The 26,686-nt window shown below is 41.2% G+C and overlaps 1 protein-coding gene across 1 annotated transcript in view; it reads left to right on the forward strand.

Annotated features, from left to right (window-relative positions):
- OTUD7A (OTU deubiquitinase 7A) overlaps positions 1–26,686 on the forward strand; it is a 681,211-nt gene that overhangs the window by 362,116 nt on the left and 292,409 nt on the right. Inside the window, exons 5-7 of the mRNA XM_078685161.1 lie at positions 993–1,094; positions 5,952–6,079; positions 16,169–16,281. Coding sequence (XP_078541287.1) covers positions 993–1,094; positions 5,952–6,079; positions 16,169–16,281 — 343 coding nt within the window. The remainder of the gene's footprint in view (positions 1–992; positions 1,095–5,951; positions 6,080–16,168; positions 16,282–26,686) is intronic.

The raw sequence follows: 26,686 nt of genomic DNA on the forward strand, positions 1-26,686 counted from the left end.
GTAACAGTTATTAAGAGAACGCAAAACTGTTAAACATTATGTTAAACATTATGGCACATTTTGTTATAAAAATTCCTGGAAAGAGTCTGTATTAAACATTTATTAACTGAAGTGAAGTGAACATCTATTCACAGGGTTGACACAAACGAAAATGAAAACCCTATTGAATGAGAGCAGAGTGAAATTAATGTTACCATTTTCCTGAAAAAGTCAAAAGTTATATTTTGTGATCTGGAATCCTTGGAATATTATTGAAAATGATTACAACCGAAAAGCTTAATTTAAGAAAACCTGTTCGTTCATATACATGCAAGAAAATTGCAGAACATATTGATCTATTCAGAAAAAGACACTAGCATCAGTTTACAAGGAACATTAAGAGCACCAAGTTTGGCCATGCCAAGTACCCAACTCATGTGAGCGGTCAACCGCCCGCAGCATGCAGCGATTGAAGCTTCGCAGTGGGGGAGGGGGTTGGCCCCTGGGCATGGCCAGAACCTTCCCTTCACCTAACTTCCCGCAGGTGGCCCACCTCTGGCAGTGCACAACCTTCGCCTATGCACAGCAGGGAGGATTGGCGAGTACCCCACGGTGCATGGCCGTAGAGTCTGGTCCAATAGTGGCTGCTACCGACCAGGGTTGGTGGGGCGGGGGATGGAGGTAGGGGAGAAAAATTATAATTAAAAAAAAAACGCACTTTCCTTTTCTCCGCAGCCTGTGGCTGCCGCCTCTTCATTCTATGTCTTCCCCTCCACTGGAGAAATAGTGCTGATGAAATTGGAATGGAGTGGCGCACTCCTTTTCCCAATGCTAAAATGTGGCTCATGCAGGACAAATGTAAAATTATGTAATTTCTCCAAAGACAGTGTGTGTTGTAATGAAACACAGCTTATGTTAGTTGTGAATTTATCTGAACAGATATATGAATAAGTGAAAACAAATACTAAAAATCAAGTTAGGTTAAATTATTCTATTTTATATTTTTTTTACAGGGCGTCTTAACTGGTGGTCTACGACATGTTCAAGTTGTAAGCGCCTTCTTCCACTGGCGACCACAGGGGATGGAAACTGTCTCTTGCATGCGGCATCATTAGGTAGGGAAATGACTTTCAAGAAACGGCTACTGTGCAGATTAATGAAGATGACAACATTCTGACGTGGCCCTGTGACGCTCTTCATTGACTTATTTAACGTCATGGAATTAATGTCTCATCTAATTGGAGCCGCCTTGAATTCTAGGGAAAGTATGCTATTATTGAGTGATTCCATTGACATTTTTGCTTTCAGTTGCAAAGTGATGAATAAAGGGTTTGTTCTAATAAACAACTACACAAACACAAATCAAATTTGGCATCTGGGTAGGTTACCCTGCACAAATCAGAACCTTGTCTTTATTTTAAGAATAATCACAAAACAGGTAGTGGAGGGTCTAAGGAAATTTTTAAGACCTGCCCAGGCTATCATCCCCTAATAAACATACTGTTGAACACAAAAAATCTGGGGGTCTAGTGAGAAAGTCAACAGGTTATTCTCAACTCCTAACACCTAAGGGTGCTCGGTAAAAGACTTAAAGAGTCCTATGCCAAATATACTACCCAACGCATTTTCCTCCCAGCAAAAGTAGGTGAGACCCAAGGTCCAGAGATGGATTCCCATCAATGTCTTGTAAGTGATCTTATAGTCTTATCATTTGGTCATCCAAAAGGTTGGGATGGGGTATCTCTGTGTAATTGAGATACCTTACAAACCACCTTTTCGGACAGGGAACAAACCCGCAGTTGCTCGGTAGACCATGCGTGGGATCACTTAATGGGAGTAAGTGCAGTGAAACAAAAGTGAAAGAGGGTAAGATTAAAATTAGAATAGAAAGCGTACAGTGAAAAACTGTAATAGCTGTAGGCCTCTTTCTCATTAAAAACAGGAACAGTGCAAAAATGCAGTGTAAACAAATAGCTGCATGTGATCCGACATGTTTCTGCCAAAAACACCTCCTAAGGCTTCATCAGGGCCTCTGTTCTAAAGAGATATTATTGTCACTGCTTGTGCGTGCTACAAATTAAACCAACCATCAATACAGTGATTAACTTAAACCATAAAGGATATATGTTTCTCTATTCCTCCATGTCAGATGGTGTTATTCTCACCTATAATACAAAATATAGCAGGAAGGTATAAAGACATAGGGTAGTAATTATTTTGAAAATAAAATAAAAATGTACCATTTCGTCAAGGACAACAAGAGTTCCTTACTCACCCGTCGTGACAGGGGATATTACCTCACCTCGCCTGGACCAAGCTCATGATAAGGGAGGCCAAGCTCTATGAAGGTAAGTGAAAAGAAGGGTTTCTCACTATGAGTAAAAAAGTGAAAAATTGCTGGGAGGAAAATGCGTTGGGTAGTATATTTGGCATAGGACTCTTTAAGTCTTTTACCGAGCACCCTTAGAGCTCAGAGTTGTAGGAGTTGAGAATAACCTGTTGACTTTCTCACGAGACCCCCAGGTTTTTTATTTTAAGCATGCCACATCCTATATCACATCTGGTATGGGGGACAATGTCGTGGCCTACTGAAGGGACATTTCTGCACAATTGGGGCGTCATAAGGTGCGACTTGAAACACTATTTAGCTACAGGCATTGTGTGCCTGTGCGCCAGCCAGGACCTGCTTCAGCACTGGTGGCGCCCGGTGCAATATTTCGTTTTGGCGTCTCCATATCCAGGGCTGGACAGGCATTTCCCCGGTGGGCTGCCAGGGTTGGGGGTCGGTTTTTGGCCCTTGGAGGCCGATTTTGTTACAGGACCATTTTTGCAGCATAGCTGCAATATCGTCCGCTGTATTGAAATAGGCCGAAACGGCCGTGGCAAACAGCTCGGCCGCACCCCTAACCCCCTGGGGGTTGGCCAAGCACTTTGCCAGGGCCGGTTTTGGTTTCCAGTCTGGCCCTGCCCATACCCCTAGGTCGCCTCCTTGGACTCCCTCACTACCACCAGGCAAAAGTGCCTCTCATCTCTCCAATCACAAGTTTTGTGAAACACAGCGCCTCTCCATGAGGCCAGCGCCTCCTAGACTGGTCAGTACCCAGTGCCACCGCACCGGTTGCACTGCCCTAAAGCCAGCACTGGCGCCAACTTACGCCACCCTGGTGAATGTGCAAAGGGCACAGCTGTCGGTTTCGGCATTCCATGAAATGAGTAAGCCCTATCTAATTCCGCTGGTAGCACATGCGGGTATCATTGTTAATATGTAGATCTCCCAGGCAGGCACGGCCCGTGCCGGGCGTTATACTGGGGCAGTGACGTCAGGCAGGGGAGGGTCAGGGTGGGGGGTTGTAAAATGCGGGATATGGACCATTAGAGGTAAGTACTGATATAAATAAATAAAACGAACTTCGTTGCCCACGCTGCATCACATTTGGCGATGCAGCGTGGGCAACGAAATTTGTTTTATTTATTTTTATCAGTACTTACCTCTAATGGTCCATATCCCGCATTTTACAACCCCCCACTCTGACCCTCCCCTGCCTGACGTCACCGCCCCAGTATAACGCCCGGCACGGGCCGTGGCTGCTCCCAGGTGGTAGTTTCCAGTTAAAGGGGACCGCTGAATGTCCTGTCAGTCATACTCAGCTGTCACAAACATGCAGAGACCCTACCAAATTTTGCCAGGAATTGTGCTTACCCTGCAGAGCGGTGGCATGAAGCAGGGTATCTTTAGCAGTAAAACGTCTCTGGGCATTAACAAGTGAAGAATGCATCACAGCACACATTCTTTATCGCATTCTTCAACCATTTGCTCCTATTTTTGTCCATGATTTTTACTCATATACCTTTTAATTTTTTTCTTGATTTCTCGAATGGCTCTTTCCTCATCTCTGATGTCAGGGACAACCTGCCTCTTAGCTATTCTGCTTCTGCATTACTCTTCACCTTCAGGCAAGAACTATACTATCCACAAGCAGGTTTTTTACCCTTGTATTTTTCCCTCACAACTGAGAAGACCTTTTTCTTTGCATGACTGGAGTGTTTATGATAAAACTCTAGAAGCAAGAAAACATGTAAAGTCTTTTATTAACAGTATCTTGCATGTGAGGTCATCTCAGTATTGTTTACACAATAGCAGACAACCGATCCTAGCTCCCCCCACCCAATAAACTTTGAGAATCTGGTAAAAAAAAACAGAGCATCATGTAGGTCCATTATTGTTTGATATGGGGCTAGGTTATGCTCCAACCAGAACCATCAACCCAGACGTTGAATGTAGTTGTGTATTACTACAAACACAGAAAGGATAAAGAAATAAAATGTGATTCGATAGTGCTCCTAATGCAACACATATTAAAATGTATCTCAAAATTGAGTTTTTTTATTGAAGTGCTAAGTGTTAAACATAAAAACTTAAACAAACGATGTAGGGCTGTATATAGACATGGCCCCTTCTCTTAACAATGAAACAGACCACATTAAGAGTACAGTGACCATATTGATCTGCTATTCCAGATGCAAAACATAGATTTCTTCGAATAGACCTGCTCAAAAGAGATGGTCAAGGAACATAGTGAATTGATCATGTTCTAAATAACCCTAAAGTCTCTTCACCACTATTTGGCTATGTAGTAACACCCTTGGGCAAACAAGGTTGATTCTTCATGTAGCAAACTACTTTTCTACATACTGAATCGCAGATCTAACAATGGTGAGTTACAATCTTGCTTTAATGTGCATCAAAACATAATTCTTTTAGTTTGTAAACTATAAGAAAAGACCTTGCTATTTCTGTAGTATTCTGTACATGTTGAAGTGCTCTTTGTAACAGTGCAAATTGTCTTTTAAACACACACGCCAACCTCGAAGAACAGATATCAGGAAGATTTAGACAATCAATTTGAAGGATTTATTTTCACCATAAATTTACCTTTCAGTGGAGGTGGAAGAAATCTTAAGTAGGAGAAAGTTATTGACTGTGATGTGTGTGGTGCCACTCTTTTCAGCGAACAAAAGCAGAGGTCGCATGGGTGTCATTGGTGCTGATCCCAGTTCAATATACACCATTGGACTTTGATAAATTGTAATGGCTCTTACGAAGTGTGATGCTGAGTATTCTATTTTATTATAAAAAAAATACAAATAATTAAACACAAGTAAGAGAAAGTTAAATTGTGTTCTTTTTAGCTTAAAAAATCGAGACTCTCTGCAAGAATTTTTACTTTAATCCTTCACTGGGGTCCTTCTCCTTCGATCCAGCTCTGGTCACTCTCCAATCAGACATGCTGTTATGCTATATGGCAAATTCATAAAGTAGACTTGGAATATCTCGGGTTTTTCACCTTCACTCTCTTCTCCATGTGGCTCTTAAATGTCAGGCTTCGTCCTAGCAAACAATACCAAAATAGGTCCTGCATTCACAGATAGAAGTTATATATCAAGCAACCTCATTTTGATTAGAATGGTGTTTTAGTTATCTGACCGCCATACAGATCACTTTATTCATGATTGGCCTAAGTGTCTTCCCTTATTTGAAATGTAAATGGGACAATGACTGTGACTAAATGTTTCACCTTCCATTCTTACCCCACATTTGCAAAAATACCTCACATGCATATTTCAGCCGCATAGATTCCCTGATAAGTACACTTCCATGGTGATCCTTGGAATCACAAGGGGCTGGAATTAGTTTATAGTAAAGTGGAATATCTCTTGTGTACTATATGTCAGACAAAGAATATAATGGCATCTTCAAGTGAGCTTCTTTCAATATCATTGAGCTTGAGTTCTCAAAATCTACCATTATATTTTAAACAAATGACATCCAGTATGTAAGCTGCATTCCAAATGTGGCCTATGTTCTAAATTAAATGCTAGAAGGACATTTAATCATACTGCAAATGCAACATCTTCTTTCAGACACTGCCACGTTTCGGAATGATCTCCAAATTTTTTTTAACCATTTTTAGGTATGTGGGGATTTCATGACAGGGACCTTGTGTTACGGAAAGCGCTTTACACCATGATGAGGAATGGCGCAGAAAGAGATGCACTTAAAAGACGGTGGCGATGGCAGCAGACACAGCAAAATAAGGAGGTGTGTAGATCCTATTCAAATATTTTAAAAACCGTTGTTGGGTTTCATAAGTTGGGCTTTTTCATATCTTTTTGACCTAGAGATGTTAGAATTTTGTCTGACTTGTGATTCGCCCTCTCCCCATGCATGGCTTGTACCCTAACGTAAATTATCATAACTAACAAGGACCCCCTGTGAATGAATAGAATTCCTGGGACAGGGTAAAACAAATAATGAAAAACAACACTCCCAGGCAATATATACTGCAGTGCAATGTAAACAAGCAAGTCACAATGAAAGATGTGAATAAAAAATGTCATACATTTTAATCATATTCATAAGGGTTAAAAACATCACAGAAACGGTAGCATATCACAAAATTATGATACACCTAATATATTAAAAACATTTCTTACTATGGTGCTTAATTAAAAGACGATGGTTTCTTCAACGCGTTTCAACATAATTGGTGTCTTCATCAGGAAAGTAGCATCAACAATCTAAAATTAGATAAACAGTTTTAAAAATCTATACTTTGTTAAAAATACATCGTTTCTTGCTGTTACATTGCATATGTCAGGAACATTTCTCTTAAGTGCTGCTATATAGCACCAAAGAACAATAATATAGCATAATGAAAAGAGTTGGGAACGTGAGCAGAGAATGTAAAAAATTAGAAGGAGTTAATTGGTCGCGAAGAGCAGATGGCATAAAATGGAAAGAGGATAAATGAAAAAGGAAAGACCTAAACACTTTTCATTATGCTATTTTATTGTTCTTTGGTACTATATAGCAGCACTTAAGAGAAATGTTCCTGACATATGCAATGTAACAGTAAGAAACGATGTATTTTTAACAAAGTATAGCTTTTTAAAACTGTTTATCTAATTTTAGATTGTTGATGGTACTTTCCTGATGAAGACACCAATTGTGTTGAAACGCGTTGCAGAAACTATTGTCTTTTGATTAAGCACCATAATAAGAAATGTTTTTAATATATTAGGTGTATCATAATTTTGTGATATGCTATCGTTTCTGTGATGTTTTTAGCCCTAATGAATATGATTAAAATGTATGACATTTTATATTCACATCTTTCCTTGTGACTTGCTTGTTTACATTGCACTGCAGTATATACTGCCTGGGAGTGTTATTTTTCATTATTTGTACCCTAACGTAAGACAACAGTCATGGCATTTTCTGTAACTGCATTGATAACATGCCTAACAACATCTGAATTGAAATCATTTATAAGAACACTGTGCCTGGCGAGGGCACAAATTCTAGCTACTCAAAGGCATAAGTTATAGTTACTTGTTTATAGTTAATTGAGATCATTATAACAGAGGAATTTCAGTACTTTTGTTAAATTTAAAATGTTACGTTTTAACTGACATTTTCACCTAACTATAACGTCCCTTTAACTTTTGTTTTTCCCTGAAAGGTTTTTTTTTCTCCAATGTATAGTAAAATATCCAACGCTGTGCATGGCATGGGGTTTGGCCAAGGATCTAGCCTGTGGTCAGGCCTGCACCCAACTCTCAATGAAGAGTCAACCTCCAACTGAACATGGTCTGCAGAAATCCATAGCATGGTTTTGGGCCCCGGCAGGAACCCAGACCCCCATGGGTACCTAATCCACCTTTCAAAATGTTGTTGCACCATAGATTCATGCATCCTCCATGATTCTACAGGGGACCATGATGGGATGAAAATTCACAGGATGTGAGGTTCATAAGCCTTTTAGTTTTCAAAAACAAACTCACTCTTTGGGAGTTTGATTCTGAAAGACAAACAAATGTAAATAGTTTGCCAGCCGGCCATCCACTGATCATTTAGTACATTGAAATGAACTGCTTTAACAGAGGTAACTTTCAATGTACAGAGATGACTGCTGGGCCGGCAGTCATCTCTGAATCTCAAAGATGGTAGTCCATCAGGGTAGCAAACGTAATGTCTTCTGCCACCCTGACGGATTGAATACAGTCCAGCAAGCTTTAAATCAGGCCCTTGGTCATTCCTGCTTTGTGTGGTTGGTTTATAAGCCAGATTTGAAAGGCATTACAGAGATGAAAGAGTGGTGGAACCATACCAATGGTTGAACTGTTGTGTTAGAGGTTTCAAGGGTATATGAGAAACTGTAGTCTAGCCTGTGCTGGTGGGCTACTCAGCACATATTTGAAGCCACATGTCTGAATATTTTTAAGGAGTTTGTATGAGAGTAGGATCTGCTTCTTATAGTTACCCCCACCTTTTGCTGATGTTTCACTGTTTTTCGACTTTAGTCTGGCTGGGACCCTGGTATCCAGGGCCCCAGCCTAGCTGCTTCCTCTCTAAAATGATTGCTTGTACGTTAGGTACACCACAGATTGGATTATGGGGTACCCTTATAATTCCCTAGTATATGGTATCCTGTATAGGCACCCCAGAGGCCTCTCAGGGGCCGTAGCATGTATTATGCCAACCCTGAGAGACCACTCAAAATGACACCATTGGTCTGCTACAGCAGCCTATGTAAGGTGGTGTATGCACCCCTTACTTAGGTATAGGTTCCCTTAATCTCACTTATATCACTACACATATAAACCTACCAGTCACCCCTATGGCAGGCCCTATCAATCCCGAAGGCAGGGTGCTGGGTTTTGTGTGAGAGGGTGCCCATGAATGAGCAGGGCCCCTCTGTAGCCTTGAGAATCTATCCTCCGGGGTTGTTCTGTGATGCAGCCGCACCATATACTCATAAGTGCATTATAACCTCGCTGTAAATGCTAACTGTGAAATGGCTGCCAGTCCTGGTGGGGGAGGTATGTTTCTACCCTCCTAGACGGAGCAATATGACCACACCAGTACACCCGGTACCAGCTTACCAGAACCCTGGCATCACAAGATGGATGCTGCCAGCCACAGACACACGTCTGCCATCCTGCTGCTGGACGAAACTCCGGTAGGGAAGGCTGTACAATAGGTTTCCTGTCACAGGGAGTTGTAACCACCTCCCTGACAGGCTTTAGTGAATTGGGGCTGGTTGGGTGCACTCCAAGAGTGCTTTGATGTCTGCACTGGGGTCATATTTGGCGTCCCTGTGCACAGTCTAGCTCAAACCGGTAGCAGAGGCTACCAGCCCCAGCTCTGGTAGGTAACTGGGCAAAGGATATGGGTTTAGCCACCCCTCTATCCTGACCCTCCAATAGGTGGATCAACAGAATTTGTCCCACCCCCTCCTTGGGTATACAGTAGGAACGCATGACTACAGGACTTTAGATTTACCTGGCCGAAACTCTGCTACAGAATCTCAGAACTTCATCTACCTACACTTCGTTGGATGACTGAAGAATCTCCTTTGGAGTAAAGGAGTTACTCCCCTGCAAGGCAGGCACCAAAGACGCATCTGTCTGGTTTGCAACTATGCAGCTCCTGAAGGACTCCAAAGACTTTGCAACACAGGAGGTGGGTTTCCAAGCTTCCCCGAGGCCGATCCGTGCTCTCAGCAAACCTGAGATCCAAAGCCTTCGTGGGGACCGTGCAACTGGAATCCCTGGACACTTCGACTATTTGCAGCTGCATATGCTTCTTGGTGATCCCTGAGGCTGTGCTTTGTGATACTTGTAGTCCTGACCCCGAGCAGTGATTCCACTGAAGATTAGTGGCCTACACTCCACGAGTGCCCCGGGGCTGGTATTTAGTGATTCCTCTTGAGGTCCCTTTGCGATCCCTTCTCCGTCGACTTGTGGGTCCCTGAGAAGGGTACTGTAACTTTGAATGGGCTTACCTGGTTGCTCCAGATGTGCCCTGACTCTCCATTGCTTAGGGAGTCACCTGGACCTTGCTAGTCCATTCCGAAGCCTTTTTACTCTTACTGCATAGGTTGCTGTTGCCAAGGCTTGTTGGTCTTCGATTCGGACACCGACTCCCCAGCACTCAAAATCCTTTGTGGGACAGCTCGTCTGTGGACTCTGGTCATCATCGACATCACCTGGTCCCCCTGGCAGGGGAGTCAAGCTGCACCTCATCGCACCTGAAACACCTGACATTGGTGGGCATTGGTCTATCGTGCCCCTTGTCACCCCAAAGTGATCCAGACTCTGTCCCCTCTGCTTTCAGGTTCTTCACATCTCTGATCCAGGTTTGGATCGCACCGGATACTTTTCCTTTCCTCAGCAGCAGCACTTTGCAGCAACTCACCATTGAAAACAGCGACGATTCCCGACATCATTTGGCACCTACACACCCGGCTTCCCTAGGTGAGGTAACACGAGTACTCCGGTGCTCACATGGGTGCTGGCCTTAGAACCTTCTAAGTCTAAAAGGGTTTGCTCCAAGTCCTCTCTGAAGTGTCCTTAATCTTTAAAATACTAACCGCGACTTTCCCATAGGATTGTACGAAGCTCGCGTCTGTGTTCTCACACTGCACACGTCCCCCGTGGGTTCCCTGTGTCACCTCCTTGGGTGGTTCCTAGGGATCCCAGCGATTCTACGTGCTCTAGGCACTATGTCTAGTCAAGTCATGGTTCTTATACCACTTTCTTAATATATGGTTTGGTCTCCCCTGGGACCCATTGTATATTGTGCTATTTACTTACGTTCTAATGTGTTGATATTGTGTATCTTGTTCTCTAATCTCATAAAGAGGTTAGTAGAGAGTGTTTAGTAATAAATACATATATTTGATATATACCTTGTGTGGTTCCCCTTTCATTTGGTCATTCAAGAGGTTATAATCCGGTAAACCAAGATGCTTTACACTCCTTCAAGACTTATAGCTTTCAATAAAGGTCTTAAACCTATCATCAATAAGGGTTGTTTGGACTGGTACAAGGTGCCTAATATAACTAGTGAACAGCATATGCCAGGCCAACTTCTCACAGAGATCAGTTGCAGGTTTGTGATGCGATCTTTTAACTCATAAATTATTGGCTTTTGTCTGTAGGTGGAGAGTGAGCTCAAAGAACTTTCCCAGAAATATGAGGATTTATCACTGTTTAAACAAAGGAGTTTTTGGATTTGTTGATGCACCAGCCTCAATATACTGCTAGGATGGGAATGAAGTGTTGAAAATATTAGTGCTGTTGTGTAGGCTACTAAGCCCAATCTCCCAATTATCATCTCAAATTACAAATGGTTTTTGGCCCTGAAGAGAAAGGATGTTGAGGGTCTTAATTGAATTGTCTCTGGACCATTGTCAGGTAACTGAGCATTAGATTCAGATGTGAGGTGAAGTCCTCATTCTCTTCAGAATACTTCATTGTGGAATAGATGTTATGTTAGAATTCAGACCAGGCCTCGAGGCACTTCATGTTCAACATTAGCATTGTGTTTGAGCTGGGTCAATGCATGGGCATTTTGGGATTCAAAACATGGAGTCAGGTGCCAGATTGAGTTGGATTGTAGTTGGGTGGAGAAATTTGGTTCTGTGGCGCAGATGGTAATGCAGTATCATATTCTAGCAGCAATCGATGAGTGGTAAAGGGTTTGTGTGTTTGAGGGTGAGTGAGTTATATAAGTAGTGGGATCTGCAGTGAGGCTTTAGATGATCTCTTCAAAGGTCAATAGATTTTTGTCATTGACTTGAATGAGGATTCATCTTTTATTGTAAGGGTAAGATTATTCGAGATGAGCATAGACCGTAGTTTATCTAGCCTTAATTCCAGGTTTGTCATAATTCAGAGATCTGTAGTGGTGTAAACACATCCGCTGTGGAGATTCTAGATTTGTTGTTGCATTTTGTAAAGTATTTTTCTTTTATTTATATTGCATTTACGTTGAGGTTGGTTGTTCTCCCTCATTATGATGAGGCGTCCTGTGTGCAAGGCGTCCTGGCTCAAGAGGTTTGTCAGGATAAATGGGTAGGCACAGATCACCTGCCATGGAGAGATGAGTGAAAAAGGGATGTGGTGAGGAATTCAGACTTTTTACCTGGAATCTGTGGTAACTGTGATGGATTACAAAGAGCACCCTGGTTTCTAAAAAGGACCCTAAGGTATATTTCGGGGATAGTAATCATTAGTGAGGAGAGACAGGAAAGAGGCAAGTTTTTTTTAGAGTGAAGTAAATGAGGGCATGCAAATTAAGAACCGCATGCGATGAGTAGAACTGTGCTTGGCTTTGTTCTTGGTGAGTCATCTATGCCAATCCTCCAGATTTTTAAATATAAAATGGCTTAAATTTAGCTTAAGTTCAAACATGTCTCCACTTTCATACAAGTTAATGAAAAAATGACAGTGCCCTAATTAATGTGCTGCATGTTTTAAGGCTCCCACTTCTCAGTTTCTAATTGTTGACATATTGGGTGATGAAGGGAATAGTAGTTTGCTCTGTTGTTAGAGGGGTCAGTGGTGTGAGACCTGCCAAGGGCCACCTCCTTATTTAGCTGATGGCAAATCTTTTGAGAGCAAGTGCATCAGCTGAAGCAAGTGAGCAGTCATGTTGAAATTCACTCACCGGTGCTGAGCAGAACCAACATGGCTGCTTTCAGTTTTATTTTAGTTGGTTTAAAGGGATTGCTTACAGTAAATGGTGGTCTCTGCTTGCCCATCAAACTTGGGTGGAACTACACAGCTTTGGAACTCAGCTGGAGTAGAGCATTAGCATGGCACCTGATGCCTGAGGTGGGGAGTTAGAGAGGCTGGCTTACCTCATGTGTCTGCCCAATAGTTAGGGAGGTTCCGACTGATCGGCCAAGCAAGTCTCTGATAGGCAAGTGAAGGGCAGCACCAGGGGCCATAGGAGAAACCATGGAGGCATCAGAATGTCGATGATCCCTGGGGAGGCATCAGAATGTCGATGTCCCAGCCTCTCTATTAGTCCTGTCTCCTTGGGTTCATGGTAGGTCTGCACTAGTGCCTGGTAAGTCAGTTAAGTTCAGCAGTGGCACATAATTCCTTTCAGTACACTTGGTTGACAAATAGGTGCTCTTTATGAAGTGCATGCAGTGTTTTATTAAGTGCACCAACTTGCGGCACAAAAAGAAAAGATTTGGAAGCCAGGCCTGGTGTGCAGAATCAGTCATGGACATGCTATGCCAACAAAGAAAACCATAAGTAAGCATTCAAATAATCATTCTCAATATGATTAGTAACATTAGGGCCTGTTTGTGTTTGAATTTTTTAGTTTTACTATTGTGCACCGCATCAGACGTGTTCTTGTTATTGCTATAATGAAAGTTTGTGCAATCTAGGTAAATCAACACCCCCTGGGATACTGAAACATGAAACATGAAATTTGAAGAAAAAAACAGGTACATTGACAGACATGACGAGCCAGAGTACACACCATGGTGCTCAGGCGTTTTTTGACTGTTGGTTATGTACCATGGTTGAGTTCTGAATCACTTACTGATTATAGCCACACAAAAAGATGATGGACGGAATGCTGAACATTGTCAAATATGCTCCTCCAGTCACAGATCCAGGCCTAAATACATAATTTTTTTGCTCACCACGTCATTCCAGTTTGGACCCAACAATATGCAAATCAGTCTCGACCCAGCTCTCTATGGGAACAGTCCAGCCTTAAGTGCCTGACCAGCTCCTCCCTGGACTGGAAAATAAGTATCCTGAGAACAGTTTTGGGATATCAGCTCATACCAGCCAGGCTAGCTTGAATCTGATGGCGTAGTGAGCACAGGATCCAAAATGGGCATGCCCATCCAACTTAGGGTGAAAATTGCAACACAAAAAGATGCTGGACAGAACGCTGAACAATGTCACAGAACTAGGCCTAAATCCATAAATGTTTGCTCACCATGCCATTCCAGTTTGCACCCTGCCATATGCAAATCAGTCTTGACCCCGCTCCCCATGGGAACAGTCCACCCCCAACCGCCCGGCCAGGTTCTCCCTGGACCGTAATTTTGGGGGGTGAATGTTTGACAATGTCCAGCATTCGTCCATCATCTTTTTATGCTGCTACAGTCACCCTAAGTGGTTATGGTATGCCCAGACATTGGTCCCATGCTCGCTATGCCACTGGATTCAAGCTTGCCTGGCTGAGGAGGGGTGATACCCCATAACCTATCCCAGAATGCTTGGTTTCTGGACCAGAGAGGACCTACCCTGGCAGTTTGGGCTGGACTGTTCCCATGGGAAGCAGGATCAATGCTATTTTCCATATGGCTGGGTCTAAACTGGGGTGGCATGGTGAGCAAGTGAGCAAGAAAACTGTGGATTTAACTCCGATCCGTGACAGGAGTGAATGTTTGACAATGTTCTGCAATCCGTTCATCATCCTTTTGTGTCCACATACATATTAGCCAATTTTTTGAGTTAATCATCCTTTTGTGTCCACATACATATTAGCCAATTTTTTGAGTTAATTTTCCATTGACATATACCTTTTAGATGGAAAGAGTGGCAGTATGCTCTACTGACCCTGACAGAAGATACTTTCAGGCAAGCATTGCTGCTTCTGTGGCATTTCCAGTCAGCCAGTACAGTCAACGGTGGCAATGTGAGCAAACGGTTAATGTCACGGCCCCTGAGAATTCAGACACTCTCCTGACCTTCACTGCTGCCGCCATTTTGACTACTGTGTAGCATATCTACTTCTCTGTACTTTCACTTTCTTTCTCTTTGGGGATTTCAGTCTTCACCTGCAGATGCATTATCTTCCTTTCATCTTGGTCTAAGTTTATTCACTCTGACCCTGTGGAATAAATCCCACACACATCAATGGATTCTATATGGTCTACTTTTCTTCTCTCACCCCTCACCTACTATTTGTTTTCTAGCTACTCCTGAAGGGGTTCACTGCCTTCACTTCTTCTCTTACTGTACTCTTCCTTCCTCTGCTACATTTCCTTTATTGTGAACTTTGATCCCTTAATATTCTTTTTTTGGTGTCTTCCACTACAACTTTATTCTTAGAAATGTATCGGCATTCCTTCATCCTAATCTCATTTCAGCTCATCTTTCTAACAAAATGTCATGTGCCCTGGACTCACTTTGCACTCCTCCTCCATTTGTCCTCTTTTGTAAACCTTCCCACTATGCTTTATCCCTCCACTCTCGCCTCACCATTATTCCCTCTACAAAGGGCAGAGAAGATAACAAAGGATCATCTTACAGCTGACCATGCCATCTGCCTTCTATGTACTCTCATTGAAGCTACTCTACCACGCACTGTGCAACTCTTTTATCAATAACCTATTACTTCTATGCACTTTACCACCTCTTGTCTCAGTCTATGGACCCTTTTGTCCTCTTCTCACTTTCTCCAGCTAGACATTGCAACATTTCTCATTGCTCCTCTCCTTCTTCATCATTTACCTTCTCCTCATAAATGTATTTCACACCCTTCTTTGAACCCAAGCTCCTAGTTCATTTCTATATGGATTGCCCTTTTGACTCTCTGTCTTTTTCCTCTGCCATCTACCCTAGTTTGTACCCTATCTTGTCTCCTTTTGTAATCTTTCTCATTAATCTGGTGTTTTACCATTTCCTATGATGCAAGATGTTGATGATGATGTTACAAAAAGACGTCTGATTAAGCCTTTAAAAGAACTTTCTATTAAGATTTAATTTGCGATGTGAAAGCGGTAGAACTGGGCTTGAGCAGGATTTGAACCATTTCTGCTCTCGTTGACGAAGGGCAAGTCACTTTTGCTAGGGTCCTCTGAGAATCATTTATTAACAGGTTTCATGGACGGTTGATTGATGTGGTCTTAGTGAAGCATCTTGATGCAACACTTGCAGGAGAGCTGAATCAAAGTAATTCATAGCATCATTAACCGAGGAAAACATTCTGTTATACCAGTTCAGTGCACCATTACTCCCAGCTAGACAGTTCTTTATAAATGATTAGAAAATACAATTAACAGAAAGTCTTTTATTTATCTACACACCAACATGTAGACAGTGAAATATTTGAACACTGAAATATTTGGAAGGAAAATAATGTGCATGCAGTGAGTGTTTGAATCCATGTCATCCGGACACCATTGTTAGTGACCTTTTCTTCCAAAACCTTGGAACCAAGACTACTACTTCCAGAATGCATCTATTGGGTATTAAAAGGCCCAGTATTCTAAACATGGCGTTCTAGTGAAATGGGAAAGTAGTGCAGCTGTGTTGTTTGACCTTTATCTCAGATTGGCTTACCCTTCTTCTTTTGTAGTCTGGCCTGGTTTACACTGAAGAAGAGTGGGAGCGAGAATGGAATGAACTCCTGAAACTTGCTTCAAGCGAGCCACGAACACACTTTAGCAAAAATGGAGGAGCAGGTGGTGGGTAAGTTTACATCCTTCGGTTATTATTAAGTATGTAATCCTGCATATTCAAGCTACCATCACAGCTCGATCTCATTTCAGCAGGAGCTACTTACTTCAAGAAAAAATGGGACTGTTAAAGCCCTCAACACACAATTGAAGGTGTGTTTGAGAGTATCTTCCACATACTCAGCATTCATTGACCCCTGAGAGCTTTTCTGTACTGTCTTAGCTGAATACATCAAGACTCACAATCATACATGGAAAGGAAGCTTAAAATATTGGGAGTCTTTTTCTCCACCTACTCAAAGCTTTAACTCTGCTGATACTGTCATCTCTGTGGTCAGTTATGATAATGAAGCTGAAGGCAGGAGAAGCGGTCTGCTTCAAAAGCACAACAACAGGAATTAAATAGTATTGTATTTAATTTAAAATAATTGTCATTTCCAAAAAGTGAATGAGTATAAAGTTTTGAGAGAAATAAGCATTCTGGATTTGCTTGATCAGTGGACTTTGCTGGTAGGCAAAGGATCTAATGGTCAACCACGGGCGTTAACTTTGAATTTTCCATTGTGTTGATGCCCTGAGTGGTCAGGGTGACATTGATTCTGGTCCTTGAGAGGATGGGGGGAGGCAGTCTACATGCAATGGGTGGACAGTGACACCAGCTGACAGACCAGGACATTAAAAAAGAACCTGACACGGCTACTAAACAGATGGTCACATACGCCAGTAAATTTGCCATAATTTGTCAAAGAAATGCTTATATAAATATAATAAATGAGCTAAAGTATTGAAAAAAACTGCCACAGATAAGTCAATGAATCGAAAGTGGCTTGTGAGCTTTGAACTTTCTTAGGTATAATTACCATCGCTAGATGGCAACGAGCAAGCAAGCATGCGGAGTAACTGGATCCTCTCTCTGGAAAATATGAATAGGTCTTACCCCAAAATAATTTTTTTAAAGAATTGGGCTAGAAGTTCTTTTTGCAGCACTTTTAAAAAATTTAGAGAAGCTGTACATTTACACTTATTTTTGAAGTGGCACTTATGGACTATTCCAACACTTCAAGATCTGAAGAGGTTGCCAGACCTTCCCCAGGGTAGTTGTTAAGGTATCCAAGAATTATTTTTAAAAAATGGATCCAATGAGTTTCCAAATAAATTGATTGAAACCCGTTACGTTTTCCATGCTACTCTCAAATAGAAGTGAGAGATGTGCCACAGTACTCTGCAGCATTAGTACTGCACAGCTGCAAATGATGTATACTCTTTGAGTAATTTGTGTGACCTATGGTATATCTGCAAACATAGCAGACTAAAAGCGTGAGAAATAGTATCTATCAGTCACAGGAGGCACTACAAGAAATATAGCCATCATAAATACTGCGGAAAGAGAAATATTCAGTATTAACTACTGTTCCGTGAAGGTCCATGAGGTATAATGCTCTTCATTGTTTATGCACCAGTTGCTTCTAATATTTTCCAGAGGGCGGCTCAGTCTGTCAGTGGCCTATCAAAATGCATTGGCCACTATTGAAATAAGCTAAAGCTTCTGAGGTAAATTATCCTCTTAGACTTTCCCCAAATGTGATGTCACATAGAACTCTATGGTGTCATCTGAACAGGGTGAGGTCTAGAGATGGCAGGGTGTTGTTGGATGGAGGCCAATAAAGGAGTTTCTTACCGTGACTTCATGTGGAGCCTATTTTCCACACATTACCCTCCTCAATATATGCCAATACTGCTTGTCATATCTTAGAATATAGTACAGTGTGCCACTCTGTTAAGAATGTAACTTAAACAGGCCATAGATGCTCACTGGGCTAGTGTTGGTGTTCCAATACGACCAGTCTGCTCGGTGTGCCAGGAATCTTGCTTGGACCGAGGCCTTTTTGTATAATTTTCCTTGTGTAATTTAGGTGAAATGCCCAAAAAGTGATGCAAAGTTGTGTTAAATGCCTTTCTGGCAAAAACACACAGTATGGTGCACGAAATGACACTTGTAACTCACGGTAACTGTCACTTTCATTTCTGAACTGGCAACAGTGGTGCGTGCAGAAGCCTGCCTACTTGTTTCCAGCCAATAGATTCTGTGGAGTGGATTTTTATTTATTTAATTTATTTATTTAATGTGATTTTATATAGCGAGAACTTTAGCCGAAGGTGTCAGAGCGCTTTACATAAGAACCAGTTGCAAAACATAAGGATTTAGGATTACATGCGTTACATAAAACATACAAACAGAAAAAATTGCAAATGTACAAGATGTAAAGTCACACAAGGAAGAGATACAAACAGAAAGAAAAATTGCAAATGTACAAGATGTAAAGTTACACAAGGAAGAGATAGAAACAGAAAGAAAAATTGCAAACGTACAAATAGTAAAGTCACTCAAGGAAGATATACAAATGGATATACTCTAAGAGTCACATAGGAATGGTAGAGAGTTCAAATGTCTACTGCATGTACTCGTGATTAGAGTTATCTCTATATACATATATACACATAGATGTTCTCAGGTCAAGACCCAAATAAATCCAAAACAAAAACCAGAAGAGCAGAGTTCCATTAAGTGGGGTCGGAGGGGGGACGCAGTCACAGCACCAAGGGAGGGTGGGAGGGATACAAGGGTATGGAGAAAAGGCAAATCAGAAAAGGGAAGAAACATTTGAGGATCGTCAAGGGGGAAACGAGGGAAAAGGGTAAAGGACAAGCGAATGGACAAGATGGCGGGTCGGGGTCCAGCTAAGAGAGGGGCCACTGCAGGTCAAAGACCGATGGTAGGTCAGAAATGAAAGTGACAGTTACCGTTCGCCTAGGTGAACCTGACAATAAAACCACTGGGCATATTTGCTGTGGAGACTGAGAACTGGAATTTATTTTGTACAGTGGAATAATGTATCGATTGACACTACTAGTTGTGACACTGCTTTTGTCGCTTTTAGCCCTGAAGAAGTCCAGCCTTTGACGAAATGATTTGGCTGCCTGAATGTCGTATATATAAGGACCGTTCCAATCTACGTTTAAAATAAAAAGAAGAGATTGACACAAGAATTGGAAATCTGTTTCTTTTGGACTGTTGACCCCAATTTACAAGTGTCTAATGGTGCACCATGCTGTATGTTTTTGCTTATGTAGGTCCTTTATTTGGACTGCACCTTGACAGCAGGTGTTGATAGATGTGCACATTTTAGGCATATTTTCAATTTTTATAAATTTGGGGATATACAGAATAAGTTGCGTGTTGTGCTTGGGGTCCACTGTCATTTTAATGTTTTGATTGCGTTTGTCATTTTGCGCTATTTTTAAGCATGTCCGTAAGGACACATTTTGCTCTGAAAATTGCCAAAATCAGAAAACAGCTGCTCTTGTTCTGTTTGTTTGAGTGTTTGAATGCTCCTTTAATAGGACTTTTACCGCAACAACAACTCAGTTACTCAAGATGAAATAATGGCATAATCTCAGGCATTTCATATAAAAAGTGTAAGTTAAAATGTCAGAAATTGCTGGAGGCTTATGCTAATGTGGAGAAGGAATTGCTCAAATATGTGATTCATTCTAATTTTTGCCAGAAGCGCTGAGGTCATACCTTATAAAGGTATATCTCCATGTAAGAAGCTACACACTATGGGGCAGATTAGGATACCGGTTTTTCCATATCCTCCGGGCCGGCGGAAGCCACCGCCGGCCCGGAGGATACGGAAAAAATGCAGCAGACCCACCAAAGACCCACCGCCACATTAGGATGGCTGGTGGGTCCAGGTTTACGTCTGCAGCTTTTCCGCCCCGGTTGGCTTACAACCACGGCGGAAAAGCCCTAATATGGTGGCGGTGTCTGTCAGACACTGCCAGCCATATTAGGATGCCCAAAAAGAAATGCTTTTCCACGGCGGGTTTTCCGCCGTGCAAAAGCATACGGAGCTTCACTGCGGGGGCCCGTTGCGGGCACCCTGGGTGAAGGGGGGATGGGGGAGCACATGGGGGGTACTTATGGTGCCTGCCGCTTTCTGCATACAAATGCAATGTATGCATTTTTAACATTGCGGCGGGTGCAGCTTGAAGCTGCAGCCGCCGCAATGTTAAAAATAGAGGATGTGACCGCCAGAGTGACGGTCACATCCTAATTGGACAGGAGGGAACTCCGCAGGTCATGCGGAGCTTCCCTCCTCCTCGATGGTCGCGGACGGACTCAAGTCCGTCCGCGATCATAATGAGCCCCTGTGTCTGTTTTTCTGTGTGCTAAGTTGGCATGACAAATTACTGGTGGAGCTCATGGGAAAAGCGAAGATGCTGGGAAGGATGACAGTTGTATTATGGCAGGGCTTTCAGAATGGTAGCCCAAAATGACATGGTAGGTCACGTTGTTGCCATTTGTTACAAGTTACTTAGGTCATCCCGATCAGTAGGCCCAGGTATCAATAACTATCCAAATCTCAAACATTCATGGCTATCCAGCAGGTTGCTTCTTCTGTTAAATGTATTCTTTTAGAGAACTTCTATTAGTTTTAGAAGCTCTATTAGTTTGTTCCTTATGCTCCTAAATGTCTTTCATGTTCTATATATCATTACTATAAACGTAGAGCTTTGATCTTTGTAGGAAGATGATAATGAATCATATTATCACAAAAAGCAGCCTACTCTAAGCAAAAAGCAAAAAAGAAAGGTAGAATTAACAAAATGCTCTCAACAATTTCCAATGTGTTATTACAAATCTGCAAACTCTACTTTTCCTTCTACCGCAGTTATCAGAACTGAAATAAGAAAGGAAAGACACATCAAATCTAGATGACATTTAAATGGCAAGTTTCCATGAATGTCTTTAAAAAGCCTAAAAATACAAAATGATGCTCAATTATATTTTTTCCTTTCATATATTCGATGCTGTCACAAAACTCGCCTCTAATGGATTTTAATAGTTAAACCTGGCTTTGTTCTTCAGCTGTTCGCCGCCAAGCCTTTATTGCCCTGCATACAGTATCTACATTCCCAAGATGTTCACTTATTATATATTAATGCAAGATGGAAAAATTTACGGAAACATCCTCTACAATGTGAGAATTAACTTTTGCAGAAAAATGCTTTTAGTACAGGAATAAAAATGACCTCCAACCAGGCGTTTATCAATATTGAAAACTCATGAGATCTATTCACAAACTGCATCTTGTAGTATATTTAGTAGCACAATAATAGATCCTCACACATGTAAATGTACTACTTCATAGTAAATATAGCAGGGGTGGGGAGAGTGGCTAGAAATAAGTGCATACTTACTCCTAATTGAAAGGTTTTTGGGAAAAGTAAGGAGAGGTTTGGGGCGTGTTTGGGGCATGTGTGGGGTGGGGGTATGTTAGGGGTGGACATGCACCTGCCCACCAAAGAGTAAGTCCATTAATATTAACAAACTGAACTTGTAAAGTTGCTGATGCCAAAAAGAGACCTATATCCAGTTTAGGGCTGAAGTAAGTCCTGCACAACACATGGCCAATGACTGGTACTGCAAAACCCTCCCGTATAAAATAATGTTGTTATGGACTTAAAATGAATCACTATCAGAAATAATATTAAAATAATTATTTGAAATAGTTAAATAATTATAAATTAATTTAAAGCATCAAAACATATAATCAATCATTCAATATCTTTATTTCAGTCTAAAAAGCTATAAAAGAGCAAGATAAACATATAGATACAGATTATATGATAGCAGATACAAATACAAAACATATAAAAGAGAGAAAAAAATCCCACAAAAAATATTACAATAAAACCGGGATAAATATAACATATTAAATGAAATAAAGCTAGTACCTAGATATTAGCTGGAAGGGCATTTTGTAGTTTCATAAATAAGGTATAAAGACTGGAAATGAAATGTTGATCATCTCAATAATACTATTTCACTCAACCATACATTCCTCTACCAACACTTAAGTGTTCATTTATGGATCAGCATGACTCTTGAAAATAAAATATTTGGAGTATTACAGCAAGATCTAGTCCTCTGAAAACTTTTTAACAAATTAGATTTTTCAGGCCACATATGAAGTCCGTATCAAAAGACAACAATTGCGGTTTGAACATCCATTTTCTATTCAATTCACTTCTTTTTAATATTACTCAAAGTTCAAAGTTCAAAAAGTACTTTATTCGGTTAAAAGACAATAACCATAAAAGCAACAGTACAAATATACACATTTACACAAGGAAGTTATTTAAAAATGACGATTCTAATAAATTTCATCGACACCAATTGTTTTCCGTAATTTAAAAGCATGTTTAAAAAAATTAAAAACTACAGTAACAGTAAAAACAGTGTCCATTCTCTGAAATTCTAAAAAGGCTGGGCGACATCTGTTTAAATTAATTTCTTTGAGGAATGGGACAATGAATTTCCTACGTGGTAAAATATAAAATTTACAGAAAAATAAAATGTGGATGTCAGATTGGGACGAGGAATCATCACAGGGGCAGGTAGGCAAATTTCGCACCCATGAATTCATTACTGGGAAGGACAAAAGTCTAAAAACAATATTTAGTCTAAAACGGGACAAGAGAAATCTATCATAATTAGACATCAGCAGGGTTAAGTATGGCTGTACTTTTTCACCAGTTAATAGCAAGAGATGCGAGGTAACAGTCTTTTTTCTCATTTCCTCTCGCCTTCTCTTTTCCTCGAGGTATTCAATGCACAGGTTTTTCAACACTTTTCTGGATATATTGCACATTAAGAGTGGGTCCTCATAATATTGTTGGCAACCAATATCAGTCAGAAAATGTTTAACGTAATCTAGCCATTCAAATCTACCCACATTGTCCAGTTTTAATACATCCTGCAACATAGCCCGATTCATGACACACTCATTAGTTGTCCATACCCTATGCCACAAGAGGATGGGTTGTATTTTAATTGTGTCAGATATATGGGGTTGTCCCAGTTCAGTATGAATGATGTAAGTCGCCACACTTTGTGGGACTGTCAGGACATCCCTCAAAAATTTGTTTTCGGCTGTTTGAATTGATTCTATGTTCGAATTATCCCTAAAGACCCGAGCCATACAAAGCTACTGATATACACGTGGCATTATATATACTTAAAATTTCTCGAATTGGTTTCTTGCCCAGCTTTTTAATAAAATTCTTTAAGGCCATTATTGTTTTTAGGAACAAAAGTGTTCTGGCCTTTACAGCACTTGTCCACACCCCAGATTCATGGAACAAAATACCAAGATAGGGAAAAGTGGGAGTGTTTTTCAGAGGAACTTTATTTATAAACATACGTTGCATCTGCTTTCTAGATCTTATGCCACAGTTCATGGAAAAGGTTTTACTACAATTGTTTTTTTAAATCTAAACTCGACATGAACTTCTCAAAAGATATTATCAAGTTTTGTAAGGCTAAGGGAGTGCGTGCCATTAGGACTGCATCATCCGCGTACAAGAGTGCAGGGATAGATCTCTTACCAACCCTGGGCATATCCTTGCACTCCTGCAGCAGATGGTGCTCAAGTCCATTTATGTATACCAGAAATAGGAATGGGGCCAGGACGCACCCCTGGCGTACTCCGCGTCCCACGCCAAATTTTCTGGTACATTCGCCCCCCTTACCATAACGAACTGATGCTGTGGCTCCTGCGTATAGTTCTCTCAGAAAACATATGATGGAATCTTCCACACCCAACCCTTTCAAGATTGCCCACAGTTTGACATGTGACACACAGTCGAAGGCCGACGATAGGTCTACAAACGTGAGGAACAAACGTTCACCTTTTACCCTCGTGTACTTTTGCTGAATAGTCATTAAATTTAAACATTGTTCAACAGTTCCAATGCCCTTCTGGAATCCATACTGTAGGTCACTCATTGTCTCATTCTTCTCTGCCCAGCTTTGAAGTCTTGCCAAGATGATTCTCCCGAGGATTTTTATCGATGAGTCTAGAAGGGAGATTGGTCTATAACAAATGCAATTTTGTCTATCTCCCTTCTTATATATCGGCACAATGACCGAGGTAAGCCAAGATGGATTTAAGCCCCTTGCTAGTGCGGCATTAAAGAGCTGTACCAGCATGGGGCCCCAGATCTCGATATTTGCTTTGTACAGGTCTGCCGGAATCCCATCTGGACCTGCGGCCTTGCCACCCTTCGTTGCTTTCAGGCCCATCGTAACTTCCTCTAGGGTTATCACCAATTTTTTGGCCCCTGCTTCAAAATTACCCATTGTAGTAGGATCTAAAATATGGCTTTCATCATGAGACCTATAAAGATTTGAGAAGTGCTCTACCCAATCCTCCTCAGTGATAGCAATCTCCATGCGAGCCTTGAGATTGTCGTAGAGGAAAGGAGTGTTTACTGCCCTCCAGAATGGGGATGCATCCTTGGACAGTGATGCTTCGCATAGAGCTTCTAAGGCCTCCTTTTTAATCACATTTTTTCTCTTTTTTAAAGCCTCATTATATAATTTCCTAAAACTTCTTATTTCCAAAGGGTCTCGGGGTGTCCTATGGATAGCATGTTTCAAAGTAGTCAAGGCCCTTGTACATGCATTATCGAACCAGGTTTTCTTACCCTTTGCCCAAGACTTTACCTCCACCCGCAGACTATTTTTAATTGTTGAAGCAATTTTATTAAAATGCTCTAATATCTGCTCACTATTAGACTTCTCACCCAGGCAAATCGCGAAACTATCCGAACACACCGGCAGCAATTTGCCTAGGAACATTTCTGGGACGACCTTACCCCATTTTAGAGTATACCCATTTTTTCTCCCAAGGACCACATCAGGAACTGTGCATAAAGAATCCACGTCTTCACGCTGTTCCAAAAATGGGTATTCAACCTCCATTATTTGGGGTAAATGGTCGCTTACTGGTAACTCCATAGGCTTCATCTTAATAATTTTATGACTAAAACTATTTGAGGAAATTATGTAGTCAATAGTGGATGATGCTCCTCTACCAATAAATGTGGGCATAAAGGGAGTGGGTTTATGGGCTATCTCATTAGCATAACCCAAATCATACATAAACAGTATTTCATTTAATAAATCCTCAATCAAGGAGTGGTCAAAATGTGTTAGGGTAATCTCATGGTCTAACATTAGTCCACAGATACCTTGTTTTCCCTTTGCACAGAGCGGACAATTAAAATCCCCACCCCATAAAATTATTACTTTCTTGTCGTTTTTGTCTATTTCGTATTGTATGTCCTCCCTCAGCATTTTTAAGGTGCTGGGAATTTCATTTTTCGGGATATTGTTATAGAAGTTGATAACCACAACTTTAATTCCCCTCTTGTTGCTTAAGGTTATTAGTTGTTAATAACAGGATTTCGGCATGAAACATACTCGCTCATACTTGAGCTGGTTTGAGAGGAACAGAATTAGGCCTCCCTTTGCTCTCCCCGGTTGCCCCCCCCACTGCCGGGGTGAAAAAAGTTCTATAACCATTTATATACACAGGAACAGTAGACCAGGTTTCTTGAAGGGCCAGGATATCACAACCATTTATAACAGTTTCCCAAGATGGATTTTTAATTTTCTGCCTTAATCCTGCCACATTCCAAAATAGCAATGAACAGGATTTACTATGTTCATTTACTACGGGATCAGACAGGGACGCATTACCCAGAACCTTATCATGTGGCGGAGAACTCACTCCTCTATACTTATCCCCCTCTTTTAAGTCAAGGGTACTGAAGGACTTGCAACAAACTTCTTCAGTCTCACCAGGGTTCTCTATACAGCCAGTTTCTGCTCGTAAAATCGCCTCATTGCATTCCCATGACTTCTGATCTTTTTCAATTCCCTTGATTTCACTAATATACTCCCCTAGTCCTGATATTTTGTTTTGGCGAGTATCCTTCTTGTGTCAATCCACATAATCAAGACCTGAGAAAACATCAAATCTATTGTTAGTTGGAATATTATAGGCAGGTAGAGCTATACCTCTACCATCCCAGGAATAATTATTTCCAAAACTAGGGCCTAGGGTTGATGGATAAAGCTGCCTAGGATGGAAGTTAAATATTCTATGTGGTTGAGAAAGAGGAATCTGACTATAATCTTGATGGTTAAATCCAAACCTGTTAAAGGGTTGCTTTTCTACTTCCCGATTTTTCGGATATTGAACTGGGCGGAATGGGTAGAAGTAACTCAGATAATGTGTAGAAATGGAATCGCTACTTCTTGGGTCATACCAATCCCCAATATGCCTAACAGCTCTTTGATCTTTAAAGTTGACTATAATTACATCCCCTTTCTTGTCTTTGGGTCTTGAGCCCACCCAGGTTGAACGCCTAACATTTAAAATGTCCCCGTTAATATGGGCAGGCAAAGGTCTGTTGTTACATAGCCAATAGATGACTTTGGGCCAGATGTAGGTAGAATAGATTTACCGCTTCTTAATTACCAAAAATTACCGAATTTTACC

Source organism: Lissotriton helveticus, chromosome 3_2 (genome assembly GCF_964261635.1).
Source record: "Lissotriton helveticus chromosome 3_2, aLisHel1.1, whole genome shotgun sequence".
NCBI lineage: Eukaryota > Metazoa > Chordata > Amphibia > Caudata > Salamandridae > Lissotriton > Lissotriton helveticus.